The sequence below is a fragment of the Monodelphis domestica genome, chromosome 7 (genome assembly GCF_027887165.1).
Source record: "Monodelphis domestica isolate mMonDom1 chromosome 7, mMonDom1.pri, whole genome shotgun sequence".
In the NCBI taxonomy this organism is placed as follows: Eukaryota; Metazoa; Chordata; class Mammalia; order Didelphimorphia; family Didelphidae; genus Monodelphis; species Monodelphis domestica.
In genome coordinates, this window is record NC_077233.1 from 277587356 (window position 1) to 277611121 (window position 23766).

Consider the following 23766-nt stretch of genomic DNA (forward strand, 5'->3'; position numbering starts at 1 on the left):
TTAATTCAACCATTTCCCAGTTACTTTCTTTGATCTATCATCCCCATTTTACAGGTTAGAAAAGTGAATATAAGAAAGTCCTGCTAGAAGTGGCAGAGGCAAGATTTGAACCTGTATCTCTGCTGACAATCTAAGGCTTTCTACTGCACCACGTTTTCTCATCTCAGTCATGAATTTTTTTTTTCGAGATTGGGTCTTTCTCCTCATCATGCTCAGACTAGAAGTACACAGTGGGCATTCACAAGCCCTATCCTAGTACTGATTAGCAGAGAAGCTGTAACCTTCTTTTCTAGCTTAAGCTGGTTGGCCCCTTTTTGGGCAACCTTGTGGTCCTCTTTTCCATGCTGCTGCTAGACTCCGTGCAGATACCCACTAAGTTCTGGCCTCAGGGCAGCTCAAAGCACCCTAAGCCCAAGCTTGTCATCAGCCTCAGCCTTCCCAGGAATAAAAAATACAAGTACGTGCTACCACGGGCAGAACCATGAATTTTCCCGAATGAATACGTGTCTACCTTCTAAGAACAGGAACTTAGAAACATAACTATTGCCAAAGTTGGTCTCTGTCTTACAGATGAGCATATTACAGAGCAAAATAAGAAATATCTACACAGCGGTAATCTGACACACAAGTTTAATCCGTTCCATGGCCAAGCTCATAACTCAATTTGCTTGTGTGTCAAATCAAATTTCTCTATTTAAATGAATGGAAATGCAGTTAATCCATTCTGGCCCCCCCAAAAACACATGGATTTTCTGTTTTATATGATTTTAAGTATAAAAATGTGCTTTATAAATAACAAATAAATATATTTATAGATAATAAGAAAGAACGTAAAGGTCAGGCAAAGATGCTGGTGGAGGTTTGCATTTCGTGTACTGTTGCTTAACATAACTTACTCTCTACACACGTAACGCTACATTTAATGCAAAATTAACCTTACACATTACTTACGATATGTAGCTTTATTGGTAAGCTTAATTGCTATTTTTTACTTCATCATTTTCTTCATTGAATTTTAGCTGTTTTGCCACACTTTCCTCGATTTCACTTAAGAGGCCATTTCAACAAAAATCTTTCCATGGAAGCTTGTTTCTTCCTCCCTTTCAGAATGTTTCTGTAATGTGTGGAACAAGTGTTGTCACACTACTCCAACATATGACCTATTGCAACTTTTTCTGGGTGTCTTTTCAATAAACTGTTGAATCAATTTATTGTTTCACCAATTATTGCTCATCAATTGGGGAATGGCTGAACAAATTATGGTACATGCTGGTGATGGCGTTCTAGGGGGCTCTAAAAATGATAAACAAGATGATTTCAGAAAACACTGGAAGAGATCTGCAGGGACGGATGCAGAAAGAAATGAACAGAACTGGGAGACACTGTACATGGCAACAGCGTAACATGATAATTATCTGTGTAACGATCCGGGATAATCCTGAAAGGTTTGTGTGAGGAATGGTATCCGCCTCCAGAGAGAGAGCTGGTGGACTTGTCTTTCACATCAGTGTATTTGGGGGTTTGGTCACGTACGAGTTTGCACTTACGACAATCGCCAGTGTTGTGTGTGTGCTGTGTGACAATAAAAATGAAATAAAAAAGATATTAGCTCCTTGAGGAGCTAGCCGTTTTACTTTTCTTTATATCTCCAACGCTTAGAGAAGTGTCTGTCTATATTCGGTGACTGATAAAAGCTTGCTGACTGTCTGATTAATAGTATTGCAGAGGGGCAGTGAGGTGGCTCGGTGGATAGAGAGCCAGGAGCAGAGAAGGGAGGTTCAAATCTTGCCTCAGATACTTCTTAGTTATGTGACCCTGGACAAGTCACGTAACTCCAGTCTCCTAGCCCCTACTGTTCTTCTGCCTTGGAACCGATACTCAGCATCAATTCCAAAACAGAAGGTGAGGGTTTTAAAAAGGAAAAAATAGAACTGCAGAAACTTGATTAACATCCAGCATCTTCCCTCTCAAACAGCTCTCCTACGGCTAGATCCGGATTCCCAGGCCTTGCCACTTCCCACCTGGGTGGCCTTGGGCAGGACGCAGCAGGTAAATCCCTGGCCATCCTCATCGGCTTTAGGGACGAGGTGTAGATGTTTCAGAAATAGCCAGAATCACACTGTGGTCTCATTCCTAATAACCAGCTATTCCTGAACCCAAACGAGTGTCCCTACAGGGGGGCAGCACGGGTGAAACTCCACGGAAGGTTCCGGCCACCCCAGCTGGGACAGCAGGCCCTGGCTAGGGGCACCTCCTGCCCCCATCACCAGTAGTGGCGCCCATCTAACTTCCGGAGGTCCTGCTCCTCAGCTAGGGGAAGGGAATCCCTTGGACTCCGAGACCCATCCTGAGGCAGAGCTGCCCCCATGTGGATGGATGGGGAGGTACACCCTCACCTGACCCCCTCTATTCTTGGAAGATCCCAGAATGCTCTTGGGCCCAGCAGTCAGTACTGGCATCTGATCTCGTTAAATGCCACGAAGCGGATTATTTAGCCTCGTGGTTTTTGTTGCCGTATGAAGTCAACATCATCATTGCTCCTATGGCCCTGTACTACCCCGTGCAGAATCGCTGTGATTCTTTTTAAACCCTTCCATCTTAGAATGAATACTAAGTATCAGTTCCAAGGCAGAAGGGCAGTAAGGTCTAGGCAAGTGGGGGTTAAGTGACTTGTCCAGGGTCACAAATCCCTGAGATTTTGAGCCAGACGGCCTAGACCCATGTTGGCAAACCTATGGATGGCACAGGGGGTTAGAGGGGGCTGCTCCCCTCCCCCTCTCCATGCACCCAAGGGCACCTCTCTGCCCAGAAGCCCGATGGGAGAACGTCTTCCTTCCCCTGTCTAGGCTAAAGCCGTGGCTCACTTGCAGGGTGATAGTGAGGTTTGGGCACTCAGTCTCCCAAAGGTTCTCCATCCCTGGTCTAATCCCTTCCAGGCTCCCATGCAATTCTATTCAGCCTGATGACATATCACTTCCTCTTCTCAAACCCTATGCTAGGGTCTAACTAGCCTCCATCTTGTTCCTGCTCTCCCACCACCGTGACTGCCCAGGTTATTGCTCTACTGGCACCTTTACCCCTGGAACGCCTGGACCCCTTCCAGGCTCAGTTTGAGCTTCCCCCCAAAGACCCTGTCCTCATTCCCTAAGCTTTTAGTTCCCCTGGCCATCAATGTGCATTGCATCTGGTGCAGGTAACCCCGAGTACATTTTGGTGAACGTGTCATATTTCCCTAGTACAGAGAGGCTTCATTTTTTGTAGGTGTCAACAGTCTGGTGAAGCCTACGGACTCCTTCCTAGAATGGTTTAAGAAATGAAATTCACAAGATTAAAAGGAAATCAATTATACTGAAAAATAGAAGTATTCCTTTCACAGCTCAGAAGTTAGGGGAAGGGCACCCTGGGGTCTGGAAAATCCACATAAAGGTTTTTGGCCTTTCCTTTGTACCACAGAAGAAGTCTGAAGTTTTTCTTTTGTCTTTTATGAGGTGTTTACAGTAGCTTGTTGTAAAATATGGGTTAAATATTTATAGACTGTATATATGTAGGTCAAGGTCAATGTCAAGATAGCTCTACATTTCTAGCCTTTGTGTATCACCTGCGGGCTCTTCTGTTCTTTCTGTGAACTTACTTATTTTAATATTAAAGAAATAATTGTGTATATTTCTGGCATTACAAGATAAAATATTATACAATACTATACATATGTTTTGTGCATTTCTGAGTTCTAAACTTCTTCTGTGTCATCTTCTGGCCTTCAGGTATCATCTGTGGCTTCCATAAAACTACCAAGTAATTCCCAGTTAATTTTGATATATCCTCATATATGGAAACTGCGATGGGGAAAGCTGCAATGGGGAAGGGATAGCTACAATTGTCAAAATATATGTTTTTAAAATTCACGGAGGGGGCTGCTGGGTAGTTCAGTGAACTGAGTGCCAGGCCTAGAGATGGGAGGTCCTAGGTTCAAATCTGGCCACAGACACACTTAACCCCCATTGCCAAGCCCTTACCACTCTTCTGCCTTAGAAACAATACATAGTACTAAGATAGAAGGTAAGGGTTTAAAAACAAAGTTCATGGACTTCAAGTGAAGAACTCTAACAGTATAAGCTTTCTAAGAAAAGGGGCTATTTTGTTTTTGTGTGTGTGTGTATATGGCCAAGCAAAGTATGATGCTTATTACATCCTAGACACGTAAATATTTTGCTAATCAGTTTTTAAACAACAGACTTGGTTGGCTGGTTTTACTTCATCAATGTCCCAGTACAGTCTAGGAGCTACTGAAGGGCATGCACCCCGATAATTAACAAGTATACGTTCCCCATAATAGGAGTTATTCTTTATAAGCCATGAACTTACAGCAGTTGGAACCATTTATGACTGCAGAAGAACTCCTTGGCTGCCTAGCAGATTTAGATATCTATCAACTATATATACAATGGAGAGCAATTTGAAATGCTCAGAGGGTGGCATGCTTAGTCACTGGCCTCGCACTAATCACCTATATACTTTGTAAAACAATGAACAACTGTGAGCTCTCTGTTTGCAGAGGGTCTATACTAACTATGAAAAAGGGGGTGGGAAGGGAAGAAACCAAAAAGAGAAGATAGTAGCAACTCGGAAGCTCTTCTAGTCTAGATGAGCAATCCCCGACCTATTGGGGCTGAGGATCCCTAACTTTTACTGCTTTGAATGATTCAATATAACAAACAAGGAAGTCACTTGGACTGAATAAGGTGGCTCTAGCATATTTGTTCTACTTGCTTAAACACGTTTAGATGCCCACTCTAGGTAAGGCATTGTGCTACATACTTGTGGTGTGCTACATGTATTATGGTTAAGTAATATCCAACTCTTGGAGTATTTGTGACAGATGCTGCAGTGATTTGCTTTTTCCTTCTCTGGCTCATTTGACAGATGAGGACACTGAGACAAAGAGAGTCAAGTGACTTGCCCAGGGTCACACAGCTAGTAAGAATCTGAGGCCTGACTTGAACTCAGGAAGAGGAGTCTTATAAATTCCAAACTCAGGGTTCAATCCGTTGTGCTACCTAGCTGCCCCTACGGCTAAATACTTTTGTACAGAGAGGACTTTCTTTCTTTTTTTAATCTCTGTGATTCTACCAATTAGTCATTTCAGTCATGTTTGACTCTTTATAACACCATTTGGGCATCTTGTGAAGAGTGAATCAAACTCTCGTCGTCTATCAATCATCAATAAGTTAATCAATCAACAACTTACGGACCCCGCTTAGCGCCTTAGCAGTCACTAAGTATGAGAGTCCACAAGTCACTTGCTAGAGTGGATGACAACTCCAGAGGCCACTGCCCCACCCACTGGGCAGTGCTAGGCAAATAAAAGGACTGCCATTGGTTCCCGCAAAGTGGGGGATGAGGAGGAAACGGCTTTAAATTATTATTAACTGAAAAGCGTTTAGCCTGGCACACTGCAAGCGCTATAGAAATACTAGTATCATTATTACGGTAGCAATGTTACCGTCAGTAACCCCGCCCCCCAAACTCGGATGATCGAGTTCGGGGAGACAGATGATTCCCGGGTTCCATCGGTCCCAGCTCTTGGAACAGGACGAGCTCGGGGCTCGCTCTCTGTCCCAGGACAAAGCCCCAGCTGGTTACGCCCCATCGCCGCCTAGGTCGCCAGAGACAAGGCTGGGGTTTCCGGAGCAGGGTGCTAAGGCCCCTATTTCCTGTGCCTGATGGGGAGGGGATCCACCCTGATTCCAGAACCTGGATGCCCAGACAGGGAGGTGCTGCGTCGGCTGCCGAGATCAGGAACCCCAAGGCGCAGGGTGGACGCTCCTGGCCCCTATCACCTGCAGGCATAGACACTGCCACGTGACGTCAGGTGCATCTTCCCCAGCCTGGAACCCTTCCCCCATCAATCTCCGCTCTTCCGCCCCACCCCAGCAGCCCCTCCTCCTTGCGTCCCTTCCTCTTTTCCATACCCAAGATACGAGTGATCCCGAGGGTCAGTTTCTCCAGGTGCGGTTTGGTGTTGACTAAAGGGGATGGCACCTTCTCCTCCATGGTTCGTGCCCTCTAACTCTGCTTCCCGTCGGGGAGTCGAGAAGAGAAGGTGCAGGAGACAAACCTCCCTAAAAGCCTCCAGGATAGACTTCAAAACGCGGAGCCGAGCTGTCTGCTGGGAGTTGTAGTTCTTCCAGACTCGCTGCCCGCTGATTGGAGGGAAGATGGATTGGAAGTTCCCGTGGCCTGCTGCCCTCGGTGACGCATGGGAATGCGAGTTTGCAGTTTCGTCACCTCTTGTGCCCGTGAGGGAGAAGAAAACCACAATTCCCAGAAGCTTCTTCGGTCCGGCTCTCCGACAGACAAACTAGCTGACCGAAGGATGGGGGTGGAGGAGCAACTTCTGACAGTGAAGCCTATTAGAGGCGAATTTGGCCTCGGGCGCGTCTCGAGGCTCTCATGACGGGGCTTTTGGGGCGTTTACTCTGACAAGCAGGAGGAAGAACCTGTGGTTTGGCGGGCGTGAAGGTCTCCAGCTCAGGGTATCAGGGTTGGGGCATACAGTTCTGCCAATAGCTTCCCCAGGAAGGGGCTCCCGCCGATTCATCTTCTACACCGAGCCTTCTCCCGAAACAAAAATTCTCGATGTTTCTCCTTAAGAAACAACTGGGGAATTGCTTGTCAGCTCCGGGAGGGGGTTGGGAAGAAGGAAGAGACAATGTGGATCCTATAATTTCGGAAAACGTGGAAATTTATTAAAATAATAATAAAAAAAAAACAATCTGGGGTTTTTGTCGTACCGTTTAGCCCCGGGGGTCCTTGAACTTAAAAAAAAATTTTTTTTAATTACAATATAACTACTTCAATACTATGGTTCCTTTTTAATTCTGTGTATTTTATGCTTTAAAAATTTTTTATTTTAGCATTCTTTAACAGTTCAGCCTCTTCAATAGGGTCCGACTTGACTCTTCGTGACCCCCTTTGGGTGTTTTTGGCAAAGATAATGGAGTGGTTTGCCACTTTGTCAAGTTCATTTGACAATTGAGGAAACAGGCAAACAGGATGAGTTCTCCCCGAATCCAGCCCCAGCGTTCTATTCGCTGCGCCATCTAGCTGCCAACTTTTAAACTACATTTCAACATTAGTCTCAACAAAAGATTTGTAATCCTTTTGATTTTATAGTTAAAAAAAAAAACAAAACATTGACAGTGCCTGAATTTGTTTTTAGAATTTCTTATAACTACTTCAGTATAATAGGTTACCTTTGTATTTTATTCTTTTAAGAAGCTGGCAGTGCTTAAGCTTGTTTTTTTAAGGATTTCTTTCATAACTTCAATATAATTGGTCTTTGTATTTTATGCTTTAAAAACCATTGGCAGAGCTTGAACCTTTTTAAAGATTTCTTACAATTATTTCAATATAATTGGTTTCCTTTATAACTATATAATTTACAAATGTAATTTGTACATTTAAAAATGAGACTGGATTAAAAAATATTTTGATAACTGTACTTTTGTATTAAAAACTTAATGACATACCTTGAATTTGTTTTTTAAAAGTGCTTTGATAGCCAAATTTTAATGTATTTGGTTTCCTTTGTATTTTATAAACTAAAAAACATTCTATGGTGTCCTGTAGGCTTCACCAGGCTGCCAAAGAGGACTAGGATTCCCAAAAGGGCTGAGAATCCCTGCTCTAGGATAAAATACAGCTGCTTCTTCAAAGCCCTTCACATTCTGCCTCCTTTCCCCATTTATTTCGTATGACCAGCCTACTAGCTGATTCTTGGAACTGGATATTTCAGGCCTGAGATCAGGCTGCTCCCATTCCTGGAATGCGTTTTCCCTGCTCCAGACCTCAATTCAGATGCCAGTTCCTCCAAATCTTGACTGATTTCCTACTGATTTTTCAGCAATTCCCCCTCTTCAAATAACTTTATACTTACCTGTTTCAGTGTTGACTCCGCTCCCTGACCCCTATGAAAGCTCCTGGATGGCAAGGATTGCATTTTGTTTTTATCAGCTGCCCCTTACATAGATGCTTAATGAGTTGACAAGAATAGCTCCACTTTACATGTTTCAGATATGCTAGGGTGGCTCTAAAGCTCAAAGTTTCTCCAATTCCTACTATATACATAACACTACTGGGCAATGAAGAAGGCAGATCTAAAAGAACCAGTGACAGGATTTCCTACATATGGACAGGAATTGAAGATCAAGTTTGGGGAGATAGATGATACTGATAATGATTATAGTGTTTGTGCTTTAGGGTTTGAAAAATGCTATCACATTTTATCCTCACAATAACTCTGGGAGATAGGTGCCATCATCTTCATTTTTCGGATGAGGAAACCGAGGCAAGCCTAGTGGGAGAGCAAGGAAATGTTTGAGGCCAGATTTGAACAAAACTACCCATTTGTGAAAAATAATGGGGACAGCAATGTCGGTCAGTGGTCAGGGAGGGGCTAACAGGATATGACCATTGGTTGGAGTGATGAGGACTAATAGGATATGAGCTGGACATCAATGGGCAAGTTGGTGGACATTACAAACTTGGGAACAAAAGCTTGGATGGCTATGGTTTATAGTGGGAGAAGAGGCTGGAAAGGTGGGTTAAGGCTAGATAAGAATAGTTTTGAATTCTAGATTGAGCTTTGACTTCAAAGGGGAGCCATCAGGAAGCCACTGGAGTGGCTTTTTTTTTTTTTTAAATCTCTCCATCTAATACCAACCCTGATTAGCAAGGAAGTTTCCCCCCCTTTTTTCCATTCTCCCTAGGTGGTCTAGTTTGCCACACCTTAGGCAGTTCTACCACATTGGTGCTGAAATTAGAGGAGACACTTTATTAGGTCTGGCTCTCCTGCCATTACTCCCAAATCCAAGTGACCCACCAGCTTCAGCCTCCCCAGCAACAGGGACTACAAACAAATACCATCAGATTGGGCCCACAGGAGATTTTCAAGCAAAGTGGTGACATGAGGGGGAAAAGAGAAATTTTGTTATATCAAAGTACTGAACTTTGAATGACTACGAGAATGCTGTTTATTGACAGAAGCGGGAAATTTTAGTTTCTAGTGGAAAATGACAAGTTCTATTTGAGGCATTTAAAAGTTAGGATGAGGGTAAAAACATTAGAATGAAGATTTCCTCCAGGTAGGGAGAAATACCAGACCAGAGCTTGGTCAGATATACATCTGAGTCTTCTGCACAGATGAAGTTTGAAGATATGAGAATCAATCTGCCAAGGGAACATACAGAAAAAGAGCAAAGTGTCAAGTACGCTGAGTATTGGGGAACAACCAGATTTGAGGTAGTGAAAGAAGGCAGAAAGGTAGAACAAAGGAAGGGCAAATGTGAAGAGAGGAAGATTTTAATAAGTGGGGGATTAGATATGCAATCAATATATGTTAAAAGTAATAACTAAAGTTTAGCTACACCTAATCTCTCTTAATCTCCAACTTAGAAAATCGTCTAGGGATGTAAATATGCATTATTATTATTATTATTATTATTAGTTGCTCTCTATCTGAGCTGTGGGATATAGTGGAAAGGTCAGATTTGGGAGTAAGAATTGGGTTACACTTCAGCCTTTGATACACATACTAGTTAAGTGATCTTTTAATTTCTAATAAGACCAGAAATTATAGAATTGGGACAGCCTGGAGTTGGGACAGCCTGGGCTCAAATCTACCCTATTAAACTTCCTAGTTGATTCCTTATGGGTCTGCCTTGGAACCAATTCTTAGCATCAATTCTAAGACAAGGTAGGGTTTGAAAAAAAAAAAGGAATTATAGGTTCCCTGGATTTGATTGAATATTTCATGATCTTTAGCTTTTTGAGGCAGCTGGCTAGTATAGAAGACAGGGTATTGAATTGGGAATCAGAAGAGGTAGAAAGGCAAATTCTACTTCTGAGGTTTATATTTTTAAGCCAAGTTGGTAGCTCAGTGGATTGAGCACTTGCTAAAGAGTCTAAGAGAAATGAGGTCAAATCCTGCAAGTCACTTAATATTCCTCATCTGTAAAATGGAGGGACTGAGTTGGATTCTCTTCAAAATTCCTTCTTGCTCCAAATCTGATTCTTCATCTTCCCTGCAGTGTTCAAATCATACGTCCAGACTCACAAAACTTCACGTAGTGATTTCCCTCCTAGTCCCTTGAATTTTCATCATCCATTTGTTTAGCCATACTTACTACAACCAGTATTGATGTCTTACTGAAAAAAATAAATCTTACTGAATGAAGCCTGATTTTAGAGTCTAGGGCAGTGACGGCAAACCTTTTAGAGATGGAGTGCCAGCCCCTGTCCCCACCCCACCCCCAGACAGAGTGCTCAGGGCTCTCTGCCCCATCCCCATTATTCCACACAGGGGTGAGGAATGTCCTTAGCAAGTGTAGAGGGGGAGGGGAGTGGCCTGAGGGTTCCTCACCCCTCAGCTCTGCTAAGTGTGAGCTGCCCACCTTACCCCACTGTGTGCTCCCATTGGGCTGCTGGACAGAGGGGCAGGGGATGGGAAAAATGTCTTCAGGGATGGTGGAGAGGGGAAAGGAAGCAGCTCTACCTTTCTAATAACAGAGGTGGGGTAAAGTGAGGAGTGACAGAGAGCTCTCTGTGTGCCCTCTTTGGCACCCATACCATAGGTTCGCCATCACTGCTCTAAGGCCTAACTTGGATCAATCATGCCAAGAGGTCCAAGAACCTCATCTTTAGAACCATTGCAGTGGCAGCAATACCTTTCTTAAACCTTTCTTCCCTTCCCCCATACTTTCCATTCCGTGCATCTGGCTCCTGGTTCTCCAAATGTCTGTGGTAGTATTGGATGCTAGTGAGATTTGGGGGGAGGGGAGGGAAGAGGGGTTTCCCTTAAGCAAAGCATAAAGTCTGGCAACATAAAGCTTGCACTTATTTCTTTTGCTGATACCTTGATTCTCCTGTCCCTTTAAAATCTGAGAGCATTTACCACAATAAGGAAATGTGTACAAAGAACAGTGACCCTAGGATCAGAACTCCCTTACTAACCTCTTACCTTTCTGTTGACTATCCCAGAAAGGACTTCCTTCCTCTTCTTCCCTACTAACAGTTGTTTGGGAGTATTTTCTCCTCTGCCTTCAAGTTGCTGTTGGCCCTCCTATTCCTGGTTTGTAGGCAGCATTCCTGATTCCATCTAGTCTGCTCATCCATCATCTAGACACAGCTGTACCCCAAAATAGCAATGAGAGTTCTTCCCACTGGGCCAGGGTAAAAAACCCTGGTCAGAAGCAAAAAGTGGCAACAAAGCAGCAAGCGGCATGGCTGCTGCATGACTCTCGAGAAAGGAAAATAATGGGTTGACTAGGATGGGTTCTCTAGCCAGCGAACGAGTGCTATAGCCACAGCGGCCCTGCAGAAAGAGCTAGGCTGGGCCCCTAAACTCACCTTCTCCATGCTTTTGTATGGAATGGAAGGGACTTCGCATATTTCTGGGCCCATCATCGGGCTCCACAGGCATGGTAGAAAGTTGCTTTGATCACCCAGTGACCTTCCTGATCCTCTTTTGGTAGATTTTATTTTCCCCAAGGCTATTCAGCCTTTCTCAGCAATCATCATGGGAAAATAGATTTAGAACCGGAAGGGACTTTAGAAGTTTTCCAGTTCAGCCTACTCTCTCGAAAAACGAGGAACGTGGCAGCCAGAAGGCACGGTGGGTAGAGGGCCGGGCTGGAATCAGGGAAACTCGCCTCCGTGAGTTCAGACACTAACTAGCTATGGGACCCTGGGCAAATCGCTTCACTCTGCCTCCGTTTCCTCATCAGTAAAATGAGCTGGAGGAAGAAGTGGCAAACCACTCCAGTATCTTTGCCATGAAAACCCCACGTGGGATTATGAAGAATTGAATAGGACTGAAAAGTGACTGAATAACGATAAAACCATGATGTGAATTTGGGTCGTCTACTCCAAATCTAACACCCTTGTACAGAGCACAACCCTGAGCAACACTTGTCAATGCTACTAAATCACTCCATTGTGGAGGGGGTGGGACTGAGGGAAGGGGTCCATCCCTCTGTCTTCATTGTTGTAGTCTGTGAAAATCACTGATGTAGACCAGCAACCTATCTCTAGAGTTGTCTGACGCACTGAGGAGTCTATAGTCTCTCAGAGGTTACAAATGATTTCTCCGATAAAATTCCAGTAATTAGATATGAGCTCCTACAGCCCCGTGCTTCCACAATTCAAAATCTCTTCAGCTCCTTTTCTCTCTCCATCATCATTGACTGCCTTTCTATTTACTATCTTTATTTACACTAGTTCTAACCCCTCATTACTACAAAAAGGCTCAGTATTAAAATTTGGGAAAGGGAGGAAGTGTAGTTTTAGCAAGCACTTGGGCTCTAAACAGGGGTACACTTATAGGGCCAGAACCAGAGGGACCCTGAAAGTGGTAAAGACAAAGCTATATATTTGGAGTCTGTGCAGTTTAAGCCTAAGCTGAAATAGGAAAGAATCTTTCCTAGAGGCTCAGCAGAGGACTCTCAGAATTTAGACATGGAAGACAGACTGAAGAAATCAGATGAGTGATTCCTGGCAAAAAGAATGATAATTAGAAATAACTAAACTGAATTTCCTGATGTTAATCAATTCTGTAAATAAGCCATACCCCCCCCCCCCCGCCCCAACTGTTCACCATCAAAGCAAAGTATACTTTAGTACTTAACCAATTTGTAAATTCTAGGAGGCTTGAACTGACCAAGGGCAAACCCCCACCCCAACCATGGGATTCTCTTAGTCCATGTCTACCTCAGTAAAATGCAAGTTTCTTGAGCATGGGCTATTTTGTTTATGTTTCGGTATCCTCAGGGTGTAGCAGTGAGATGCACACGGTCATTTAATAATGTTTGTTGCTGAAATGAATTAGATGATACAATTAGATTCTGTGTAGATCAAATAAATTCTAGAAATCAGATGTTTTTTCTGATCAAGATTTATGCAATTATATGAAATGTGTTAGGTGCATCAGCGTATAGATTTGTCAAATTTTTCAGTAAATTTGATGGCATGTTTTAAAATGAGGAATCCAAGCGCATATGCACACGCACGCACACTCACACTCACACACACACACACACACACATAGCCTATGTGATACCAGAAAGAGAAGATAAATTTCTTACTGTATGGACTATAGAGAACTGTCTTTTTTAAAGATTACTAGAAATGGATAACTTATTGAGCGAGGGGCATAAACCATAGAGATGATAATTATTTATAGATGAATAAACATAAAGAAAACTCTAGTTAGTGCTGAATGCAGTTTGAAAAGTTGATATTCCAGTGAAAAATGTAGATCTTATTTTCATTGCAAGTAGTTAAGACATTCCAATTCCATTAAAATTACAATAATGCAACAGATAATAAAATCAAATGGCAGTTCTGGTTTCTCTAAAAAAAAAAAAATCTAAACCAACACTTTCCCTTCCCCTTTCAAATTAGCACTGTAACTGAATGGTACAGCAAGTTGCTAAAAAAAGCCAGGGGAGTAGGGTAGTAAGCTAATCAAGTAAATATACAAGCAGAGTTTGAATTATATTGAAACTTGCTGTACAGGCAGGAATAATAGTCAACAAATTTCTGAGCACACTCATGCCCTGGACTTAGCAGTACAAAACAGTGTGCTAAACACTGATTATATGGGAGTTAAAAACTTGCATGATGATTATGTCAGTTGGTAAATGAATCAATCTTTTCATTACATCTAAAAGAGACTTCTAGATTTCTGATTGGCACATTATTTTCCTCAATCTTGAACGTCAAAGTAGTCAATCACTGGTTCCTTTGCTACTTTCTGCACTCCGCTGCTACCAGGATTTCTGAAACAAAAACAGTATTTGATGAGAATCAACTTTTTTTGGGGGAAAATAATGCTATGGAAGCATTGGTATATGTTCCAGAAGTTGATTTATTTACCACTTGCCAAATTTTTTTAAATGGCTTCAACATGTCAGATCTATTAACACTATTTAATTTGTACAAAGTTGTGTGCAAGTTATGAGAATATCCTCATCAATTTATAGTCACGCTATGTGGCTGATGCATTAATAATAACAATATTATCATAAAAACTATTATATTTCAGTTTACAAAACTCTTTCGAATCCATTTTATTACACCCACCTTAAATATGCAAAGGCACGTAGTATTTTCTACCTAGTCATAAAGTCATAGCCAAACAGATTCAAAACAAGATCTTTTGATTCCAAGCCCAACATCTCAAATCTACTACCAACACCATACTTCCCCCACCTTCCACTACAATTTTATGTGGTACTTTACTTAGAAAACATTTAATAATACTTAAGTTCAATGTAAATGAAGGAGATAAAACATCAATATTCTAGCATGCAATGTACATTAAAAAGTTGAGTAATAAAAACTTTTCCCCACTATTTCAAATAATTGCACTTTTAAAAAAGGGATAATTAGGGCTAGGTGGTTCAAAGGACTGAAGGCTTATAGAGAGGAGGACTTGGGTTCAAATGTGGCCCTAGATACTTACCAGCTATGTGACCCTGGGCAAGTCACTTAACCTACATTGCCTAGCCCATATAGCTCTTCTGACTTGGAACCAATATAGAGTATTAATTCTAAGACAGAAGATAAGGGTGTTTTGTTTTTTTAAAGGAGAAGGGCTAACCAATCCACATTTTAATCTTTTTAAATGCAAAAATAATGAAAATACTTCAAAGGTTTATCTAACAGATAGGTTTAAAAGAAACAAACAAAAAATTACAAATAAACGAAGGAAGGATGACACCATTCTCCTTTGAAAGACAAATAAAGGAGTTGATGGAGTTGGTTTTTTACTGATCCAAGGGCAACAAGTAGTATCATTTGAGATACTTGGTTATCTCATATTGCAGAGTTCATGATAAACACTTGCCCCCCCCCCAAAAAAAAAACACCAAGAAAATAACTGCAACTCTTATGCCAACATCTACTGTAGAGAATAAAGTGGTAGAAAAACTTGTGAATTCAATAAGGTCTTTCATTATATCAACATATACTATAACAATAATAATATTAGCTAAAATTTATATAATGTGTTTAAAAAGGTGCCAATTACTCCATAAATCTTACATCATTTTATTCTCCTAACAATCCTGAAAAGTAAGAGCAATTATTTCCATTTTACAGAGGAGGAAATTGGGGCAGATGGAGGTTTAATGACTTGCTCAGGGTCATGCAGCTAAAAAAGTGTCTGAGGCCACAACTGAATTCAGGCATTCTGGATTCTGATTCCAGTGCCTAATTACTCAGCAACTTTTAAGTGCAAAAAGCACGGATAGAGAAAGACAAATAATCTTGGAAAATATGGTTCAAGACTAAGAAATGAGAAAAAACAGACAAAGAGACCATATAGAAGTCTGAATATTTGTTTCAAGAAAAGAACTGGGATATGTTGGACATAGCATATATCAAATTAATATCACAAAAAATGAAATTAATTATGTAAGAGATAACAGGAAAACCATGTGGGAGTCACTTTTGAATTTGCTCTTTGCATAATAAGACTTGTTAGAAAAATATCAGAATCATCTAAAATTAGAAAATTTAAAAAAAGAATGAAAATGAAGTAAATTGAACCTGACCTACTTAAAAATGAGACAATGAAAAATGGGAAACTGATGAAAAACAGGTCTTAACCAACATTAACACCATTTCCTAAGGAAGTTTAACCAGTATAGCAATTGCCAACTAGGAGGTGAGGAAAAGAGACTATAATCTTTTAATTAAGAATTACTTGATATCCTCGCCAACTGGAGAAATATGGTAGCCAAGGACTACATCAGTTCAAACTATAAACTAGTTTGTAAAATCTTATGGAAGAGGTAAGTAGAAGACTATAAGCAGTAGTAATTCATAAAACAATGAAAAGCACTAGAGGTGAAATTATTTATAGAAGGCTTATTATTGAGGGACCCAATTGCGCTATAAAATTTGAAATCATTAAAGATGAAAATAGATATATATAAGAAAAACAGAAAAGATTGTTTATTAAAAACTATGGCAGAACAACTATAATACAGGAAATCTAACATCACAGTACCTGCTTATCCTGCATGAAGTAGAAACTGCACTAATGGATAAGAGAAGCTGAACTAGACTACATACACAGTTAGGATGGGTCACAATTTTGAGGCCTTTGAGGGATCAATTCTTAATATCCGAAAGAGGGGAAGCCATTCCTTCAAAAATAGATACTGTTAATTTTTTTAAAAAGGTGACAAATTGTCGATAACTCTACTCTCACTTTTCCATCTTTATACAATCTTCATGAACATCTATAATGTTTTTAGAGTACTTTGATGAAGGAACAACACAAAGGTTTTTACAAATGGTAGTCTTGAGCAGGTTGCACCTTTAGACATACCACTGCCAGGAAGATGCAGAAATTCTCAGCTCCCACTGAGCCTATTATTTGTGATTAAAATAACATTTGAGTTGGTAAGAGAAAAAGATGCCTTAAGGGTTTTAACAGAGAACCTAGTATATATACAAGGTAAAATAATTTAAGATTCCTTTAAAAGATATGCCTGGGGGGCAGCTGGGTGGCTCAGTGGATTGAGAGCCAGACCTAGACACGGGAGGTCCTAGGTTCAAATGTGGCCTCAGACACTTCCCAGCTATGTGACCCTGGGCAAGTCACTTGACCCCCATGGCCTAGCCCTTATCATTCTTCTGCCTTGGAGTCAATACACAGCATTGACTCCAAGAGGGAAGGTAAGGGTTAAAAAAAAATATGCCTGCTGATTCACTGATTATTAATATCAAACAAGGGATCAAACAGAGAAAAGTAAGGTCACTAAAGTTGTAGATGATTTCCTGTGCTTAGTCCAAATGGAAAAAAGGTTTTCCTATGAAGAGTGAGGATGAAGAAATTCCAAAGAAATATACAGCATAAATGGAAGAGTATTGTTAGAGGTAAGGGACCACCAGCAAGCTTGTTCTTATTTGACAATGGCAAACTTACGAAAGGCTAATTAGTGAAGAATCTGACTTAAAAACCCAACAGGAAAACTAAGCTGATAAAGACTATCTTGTTCAGACAATAAGCAACTGGTTAGAAAACTCATAAAACTGGCTCATCAGTTGGACTGACATACTGCAGATACTCAACAAGCTGGACCCAGAATGGTACAGGAGGAGGAAAGTGAGCTGCGTGACTTTTGGAAACCGTACAAAGGCCCATCATTTTTAACCTCACTACTCTTCCAGGGAGGCCAGATAGCTTCAGATCACAAAGCACGGCCTTCTGGGTCACCCAAAGGTGAGTGAAGGAGGGGGCATTACTGCAACATTTCAGTTGAGAATTTCTCAAATGGAGTGTAAAGGATATTCTGTGGAGCTGTCTAATGAGAGCAAGAGGAAATGGAGCTCAGAAATGCCACTGGCATCTACATAACAAACAGAACTCCAGAGGGAAGCCCTGCTATACGGAAAGAAGATGTGGCCAAAGACTGGGCAGCCTCTTTTGAAAACATCGCTGATATACCAGCACCATAACAAAGTGCACCCAGAGTCTCATCTCAGCTCAAACATGAACTTGCTTTTTTAACTACATGTAATGTTTCACTTTACCTCTCTGGGCCTGTTTCCTAATCTATAAAGATGAAGTCAGAATAGATTCAAGGTCTTTTGTAGCCTTAAACACTCTGTGGTACTCTCGACAGTAGCTACTATGCTGCAGGCATACTGGGCAAGAAAACACAAATAATCAGAGTTCAAAGACTGAGGTGTACCATTAGAGAGCATGGATAATTCTCTACTTCGATTAGCACAAGCAAAACATTCTTACTTATCTGTTTGTTGTTTGTGATGAGGAATTGGTGGTGGAGGTCGTGACTGTATTTCCCTCTCCAGGATAGCTGTGAGAGTGGTAGGAGGACAAAGAGACTTCCCCCTAATAAAAGAAAATATCAAATATTAAATAATTGGTCAAAAGCATTTATTCAGAACTGTGAGATTTAAAATGGTGAAGCCCATAAACTGTAGTGAGTTAAAAGGATGGAAGATATAAATTGTGATAGATATAAGAGTGGGTGAGTAAATTTGACCGCAGAAAATATGTTTCACTACAGTGTCTTGGTTTTTAAATCAAATATAAGGTGGTCGCCAGGGAAATATTCCCAATTATTCAAATACCCAAGTCAACTGGGTTTTATAGAGATTTTTAATTAATAATATAATGAGGAATTAGAGAAAGAGTAGGAAAGGAATAATTATGAAGGGCCTCAAGTCAATATGGCCTAGACCTGAGTCTTAAGAGAGAGAATCAGTCAGTCAGTTTTTTAACACTCACCACAAGGTCTGCCTAAACAAGGATTCTAGTGACACCAGGCCAGCTCCATCTCAGCTAACTTCACCAGAGAGAGCTCCAGGGAGACCTCCTTAGAGATTGTCCTCCAAGAGCTTCCCTTCTCCAGAGCCTCTCTCAAGAGATTCTTCCCAATCGATCCTCATCAGAGATCCTCCAAAAGGATTTCTCCAAAAGGATATATCTTCAAGAGATTCTGCTTTTTCTTATATAGGGGTTTTTCTCCCATGTCACCTCCCCTAAGTCCCTACATCTACCAATCACTGTAGACGTTTTCCAAAGGATTGCCCATCTGAATTCCTGCTAAGTCAACAAATCTCCTCAGTAAGTCTGAACCAGTCAAAATACAGCTGAGTCAACTAATCTCGTTAAGACAAAACTTGCCAGACCCTTTTAGGTACCTAGCATCTCATTGTATCAATTTTAAAAACAGGCCTGGCTCAAAGAACTCCTTGCCCCACCATAAGCATGGATCCAAGTACTTTCTTTGTTTAGCAAGGAGTTTTCTCCCCTAAAGCAGTCTTAAGTATGGTTGGAGTAGAGGTCCTCCCATTTCTGATCCTGGCGAGTTCTCACATTAAAATGGGGAATGTTTCTCAGTAGGGAATTTGTTCCAATTAAGAATTCCCTGATGGGGAAATTTTTAACATTCACAAGTCTGAGAGATTTTAAGGTTTACAGTACTTACTTTATGAAGGGGATATTTCTGTTCTTGAGAAGTACACATTCTAATGGAACAGACAATATATAACTACACCAACATGTAAGTAACATGTTTATAAAAGAAATATATAGCAGATGAAAAGTAAGTTCAGAGAAGAAGGTACCAGTAGGTGGGAGACTCCCACAGAAATAGGAGCTGAGTTGACTCTTGAAGGAATTCAAGGAAACTATGAGGCAAAACCGAGGGGGCAGAAATAGGGTAAAGCAGGGAAAAAGCTCAAGAAGCCCCACATCACTGGATTGTACAGCGTGTGAAAGGGAGTTAAAAGAAAGAAGACTGGAAAAATCAGAAATGCCAGGAGTTTATGTTTGATCCTAGAGGAGAACTATTCAAACTTGGAGGTTAGTTGGGGAGTGACATGATCAGATCAATATTTTAAAAATCACCTCAGCAGCCAAATGAAGGATGGATTAGAGATTCAAGGCAAGACCAGTTAGAAAGCTATTACAATATAGTCTAAGTGAGAGATGGCATAAATTATAGTGGTGGCTGTGTGAATGTAAAGAAAGGGGCACATACAAGAGACGCTATGAAAGCAAAAATGTTAAGATTGATAATAGATTGAATGGTGGTGGCCTCAACAGTAAAAGAGCATTTTAGAATAGGGGATGGTTTGGATAGTGGGGAAAAAAAAAACTGCCCTAACTTGGCAAAAACAAAACAATCAAAACAAAAAAAATCTGCTCTAAATTGGTAAAAATAATATAAACCAAAAAAACCTTTAAAATTTTATCACTATAAGCTTAAAAAAGCACTATATTACAATATCTGATTGCACTAAACTCCTTTATTATATCACCAATATCCTTTAAAGCACAGGTCAGACTATGTTCCTCTCCAACTCAAGCTCCAGCTCTCAAACATGGCCCCAAAAAACCTTTCTAGCCTTGTGATATACCCCTGTTTTCCTTCACTCAACTCACTCTATAGTCCAGTCGATACAGCTGTCTTGTTGTTCTTCACATCTAATATGCTATCTCCTTTTGTGATTTTGCATAAAACTGTCCCTCGGTTGGAATGTGCTCTTTCCCCCTCTCAATCCCTGGCTTCCATCAAACCTATGGATCAGACCTTTCCTAGAGGAGGTATTTTACGATCCTCTCAGAAATTACTTTCGTGTGTGTATTTTCTACATAAGTCAGGAAGACCTGAGATCAAGTCCCATCTCCGATGTCCACTAACTTGTGTGACCGTGGCCAAATCAATGAAACTTCCAGTGCTCCACTGCTGCCACAAGACTACACATGAGAGAAGGTGCTAATCTGCATTGGTAATGCTTAATAAATGCCCTCTATTTTAACTATTAAGCCTACTGCCAACTCACCTAAAATTTCTATTCCTTAATTCCAGTTATCTAAGATTAAAACTTTAACTTCAGATTCTAGGCATTTCCTATCCCAGTTTGATTTTACAGTCACTAACTCAGTTTCCTCTTCAGTAGCTTTTGGCTTTCTTCTGGTTCCCTGATCCATTTCTTGAGGATATGCTATAACACTTGGAATAGAAACAGAAAGGGAACACTTGGGTATGGCTCTATGAATCACTTAAAATGGCCTGAAATAAATTCTGAAATATTAAAGGGAAAAGTAAGATAGGAAAAGAAGCCTGAAAGAGAATTTCTTTAGGATGTGGAAGGTAGGACAGACAGATGAGATAATATCTGATGATAGGAAGACAGGCTGCTAAAAATAACAACTTACAAGGGCAGTGTATTTATAGGTATATCATAAATTTGGATGATCTGGAATAAAGAGGTCACCAGGGAGAGGAAAATCCTGAGTTATGATTTTGGGATGTGTACTATAGTGGGATTTTAATTTGTATCCAAAAAGAGATTAATATGGAAAAAGTGACAGCTACCATTAATGTTTTTGTCTAAGTGTCATGTATGTGTATATATGTATATATTAAAGCTATGATTTTAGGATTAAAGGACAAGCAAAAACCGTGTTCTGTGCTCATTCTAACTTTTTGAGAGACTGATGACCAAGGAATAATAATTGTGTGCAGACTACATAGCAGAAAATCTTTGTTTAGCACTAAATAGCAGCCTTTCCTCAGGTGAGAAATTTCTGTCAGTCACAGCAGAAAGACCGGGTACCTTCAAGTCAGGAGCAACTATGAGTATCTGAGTGGCAAGTTCTCCTTAGGGAGGAATAAGAAAAAACTGCTTGCGCTTACGCTATAACTTATTAATAGATATAGGGCTTTGTAGGCCTTAGGGAAATGTGACTATTATAAGGAAAGGGTTGTCATTAGGACTATACATGACTCAACTTAAAGGGCTTAGCTGTGTAATTATGTGCCTTATAGAGACAAAACATTCCTGGAGGAACATCAATTCTATTCTTTTACACAATTTCTCTCATTGTAGAAAAGAGAATTATTTGCTTATTAGTAATGGTTTGTTTCCTTCCTTCCCTCCTTCCTTCCTTCCTTCCTTCCTTCCTTCCTTCCTTCCTTCCTCCCTCCCTCTCCTTCCTTCCTTCTTCCCTCTTTTTTCCTCCCTCCCTCCCCCTCCCCAGCTCTCACAGGGTTAATTATCATCTCTATGTAGATGAGTCACAGATAAAGATGTTTTAGATACTGCCTCTTCTTTTCAATTCCCCTTCCCTAACTGCCTGCTTAATATTTCCAACTGGATGTCTTAGAGACATATGTCAAGCCCAGCATGTCCAAAAGTGAATTCATTATTTTTCTCCTTCGAGCTCTCTTCTTCTTTTCTAAACTCCTCTAGCTGTTGAGGAGCATCAGCATTCTTACTTACATCTCCTAGACTTGTGACTCTGGCATTATCGTTATCCTTCTCTCTTCCTTGTTCCTCACTCCACAGAGCCAATGAGCTGATAAATGTGGCCATTGTTACAAAAGCCTTAAGCTGGTCTTCCTGCCTCAAGTTTTTCATTATTCCAATCTATATTTCCCAATGTTGCCCAAGTAATTTGACTAAACCACTCCCCTATTCAAGAAGCTCCAGCAGTTCCCCATGGCCTATAGAACATCATAAAAACTCTTCCACTTATCTTTCAAGGTCCTTCGTAACGCAGGCCTCATGTATCTTTCTGGTGTCACTGTACATCACCGCTCTCTACATTCTGCAAGCCAGTCTCACCCAGTATTCCATCTCCTGACTCCAGGCCTTTGTATATCTTCCTTTCCCTTGCTGCCTGGAACTATCCTTTTCCTTTAAGATGCAGCTTCAGACACTACCATCTACATAAAGCATTTCCTGATCTCCCTAAATATTAGGTCCCCCTCTCAACTATATTGCATCTAATCTGTATGTACTTGTAGCATAAACTCCTTGTGAACAGGAATCGTTTCATTCATTCTAGCTCTGAGCTCTGTTCTCAGCATACAGCAGGCATTTAATAAATGCTTGTTGACCAAGACACATGTAAATGATAAGAATGGCAAATGTGGTCAGGGAGGTCCCCTGGGGTGATTTCCAGGTGAGAGTAGCTCTTCTATGTCCCCTAAAATTGCATGTAGCATCACACGGTCTGGCAGGTGACAGAAAAGCCCATTGAACACTGGGGAAAGATCTGATAAAAGCAAAGACTGTGTAGTTTCAAACTGATTCTTTTTCTACAGTCATTTGTTCATATTTAGGATAATTTGGCCCCATTAAGTGAAGCAATGGCTCTTTTTTGATTCAGAACTTAGAAATACATAGAGTGAGGCTGCCAATCAAAAACAAACCACATATTTCTGACAGAAATATTCAAAACCTTAAAATTATTATTGGTTTCTCTTCAACTTAAAATAGGTAAGTCAAACGTAACATACCTCACTGCAGTGATAACAACGTTGCGCTTCGGTTCACTGTCATAACTCACACTCTCGATACCATAAACTTGAGCCAACTCATAGATGAGTTTTCGATGGTCTCTATTCATCGGAGGGTAGCAATGACTTTTCTTAGCATTTTTCCCCTGTAATGGGGAGGTAAGAGAGACATGGTAACTTGAGTCATTAAGAAACAAAAAAACCCTTAAATATAATTTTAAATGGAAATAACATCGTGGATTTAGATTTCAATTATCTAGATTTCACCACGAAATCTTGATTAGTTAAATATCATGTGTATAAAGCTATGTTTTGTCTTTTGGCTCACAGATCCGCTATTATGATGATTTTTTTTAACAGCAATTCCCCAATTTATCAATCTGCTCACTCTTTACTTGGTAACATAAACATCTCAAAAGCTGAACTTCTTTCATTCCTCGTTTTTATGCTTCCACTGTGTAGCACCATGCCTGACACTCAGCAGAAACTTAAGAAATACTTGCTGACTGAATGTCATGACCCTGCGTGCTTATTAGCAATGCAAACGCCATCTTTGCAGTTGGCAGTTCTGCAAATGAATCAACATTCTTCCCTAGTTCCACTCCTTTTTCGTAAGATTGTTCCATCAACTTCAATGCAGGTGAAATTTATTTTTGGTTTATAAGTTGAGTTTTTGGTATTGGTTCAGATGTTTGGCTACCAACCTTATTTACAGCTTCCACAAGGGCTTTCATTTCCTTCTCAACGTCACTGACAAATTTTAAGTCTTTCCTGCAATTCAAGAAATTATTTTAATTATCTTATCCATAAGCTTTTTCTAGCAAATTTGGTTTTATTTACTATGGTCCTCCCACCCACGGCCAACAAATATGAAAAAGACAAAAGGAAGGAAAACTAAAAGGGGAATAATGAA

At 40.7% G+C, this 23766-nt stretch overlaps 2 protein-coding genes across 3 annotated transcripts in view; both read right to left on the reverse strand.

Moving 5' to 3' along the window:
- The window catches only part of LOC100010970 (tubulin polyglutamylase complex subunit 2-like), a 34019-nt gene extending 26498 nt beyond the window's left edge, over positions 1 to 7521 (reverse strand). For both annotated transcript variants that reach the window (XM_007497900.3, XM_007497899.3), the window contains exon 1: positions 5970 to 7521. In XM_007497900.3, the coding sequence (XP_007497962.2) occupies positions 5970 to 6051 (82 nt within the window). In that variant the 5' untranslated portion in view covers positions 6052 to 7521. The remainder of the gene's footprint in view (positions 1 to 5969) is intronic.
- Positions 7522 to 13215: 5694 nt separating this feature from the next.
- NFX1 (nuclear transcription factor, X-box binding 1) overlaps positions 13216 to 23766 on the reverse strand; it is an 87386-nt gene continuing 76835 nt past the window's right edge. Inside the window, exons 21-24 of the mRNA XM_007497896.2 lie at positions 23558 to 23624; positions 22854 to 22999; positions 17822 to 17926; positions 13216 to 13835 (exon numbers count right to left, since the gene is read on the reverse strand). Of these exons, the coding sequence (XP_007497958.1) occupies positions 13763 to 13835; positions 17822 to 17926; positions 22854 to 22999; positions 23558 to 23624 (391 nt within the window). The 3' untranslated portion in view covers positions 13216 to 13762. The remainder of the gene's footprint in view (positions 13836 to 17821; positions 17927 to 22853; positions 23000 to 23557; positions 23625 to 23766) is intronic.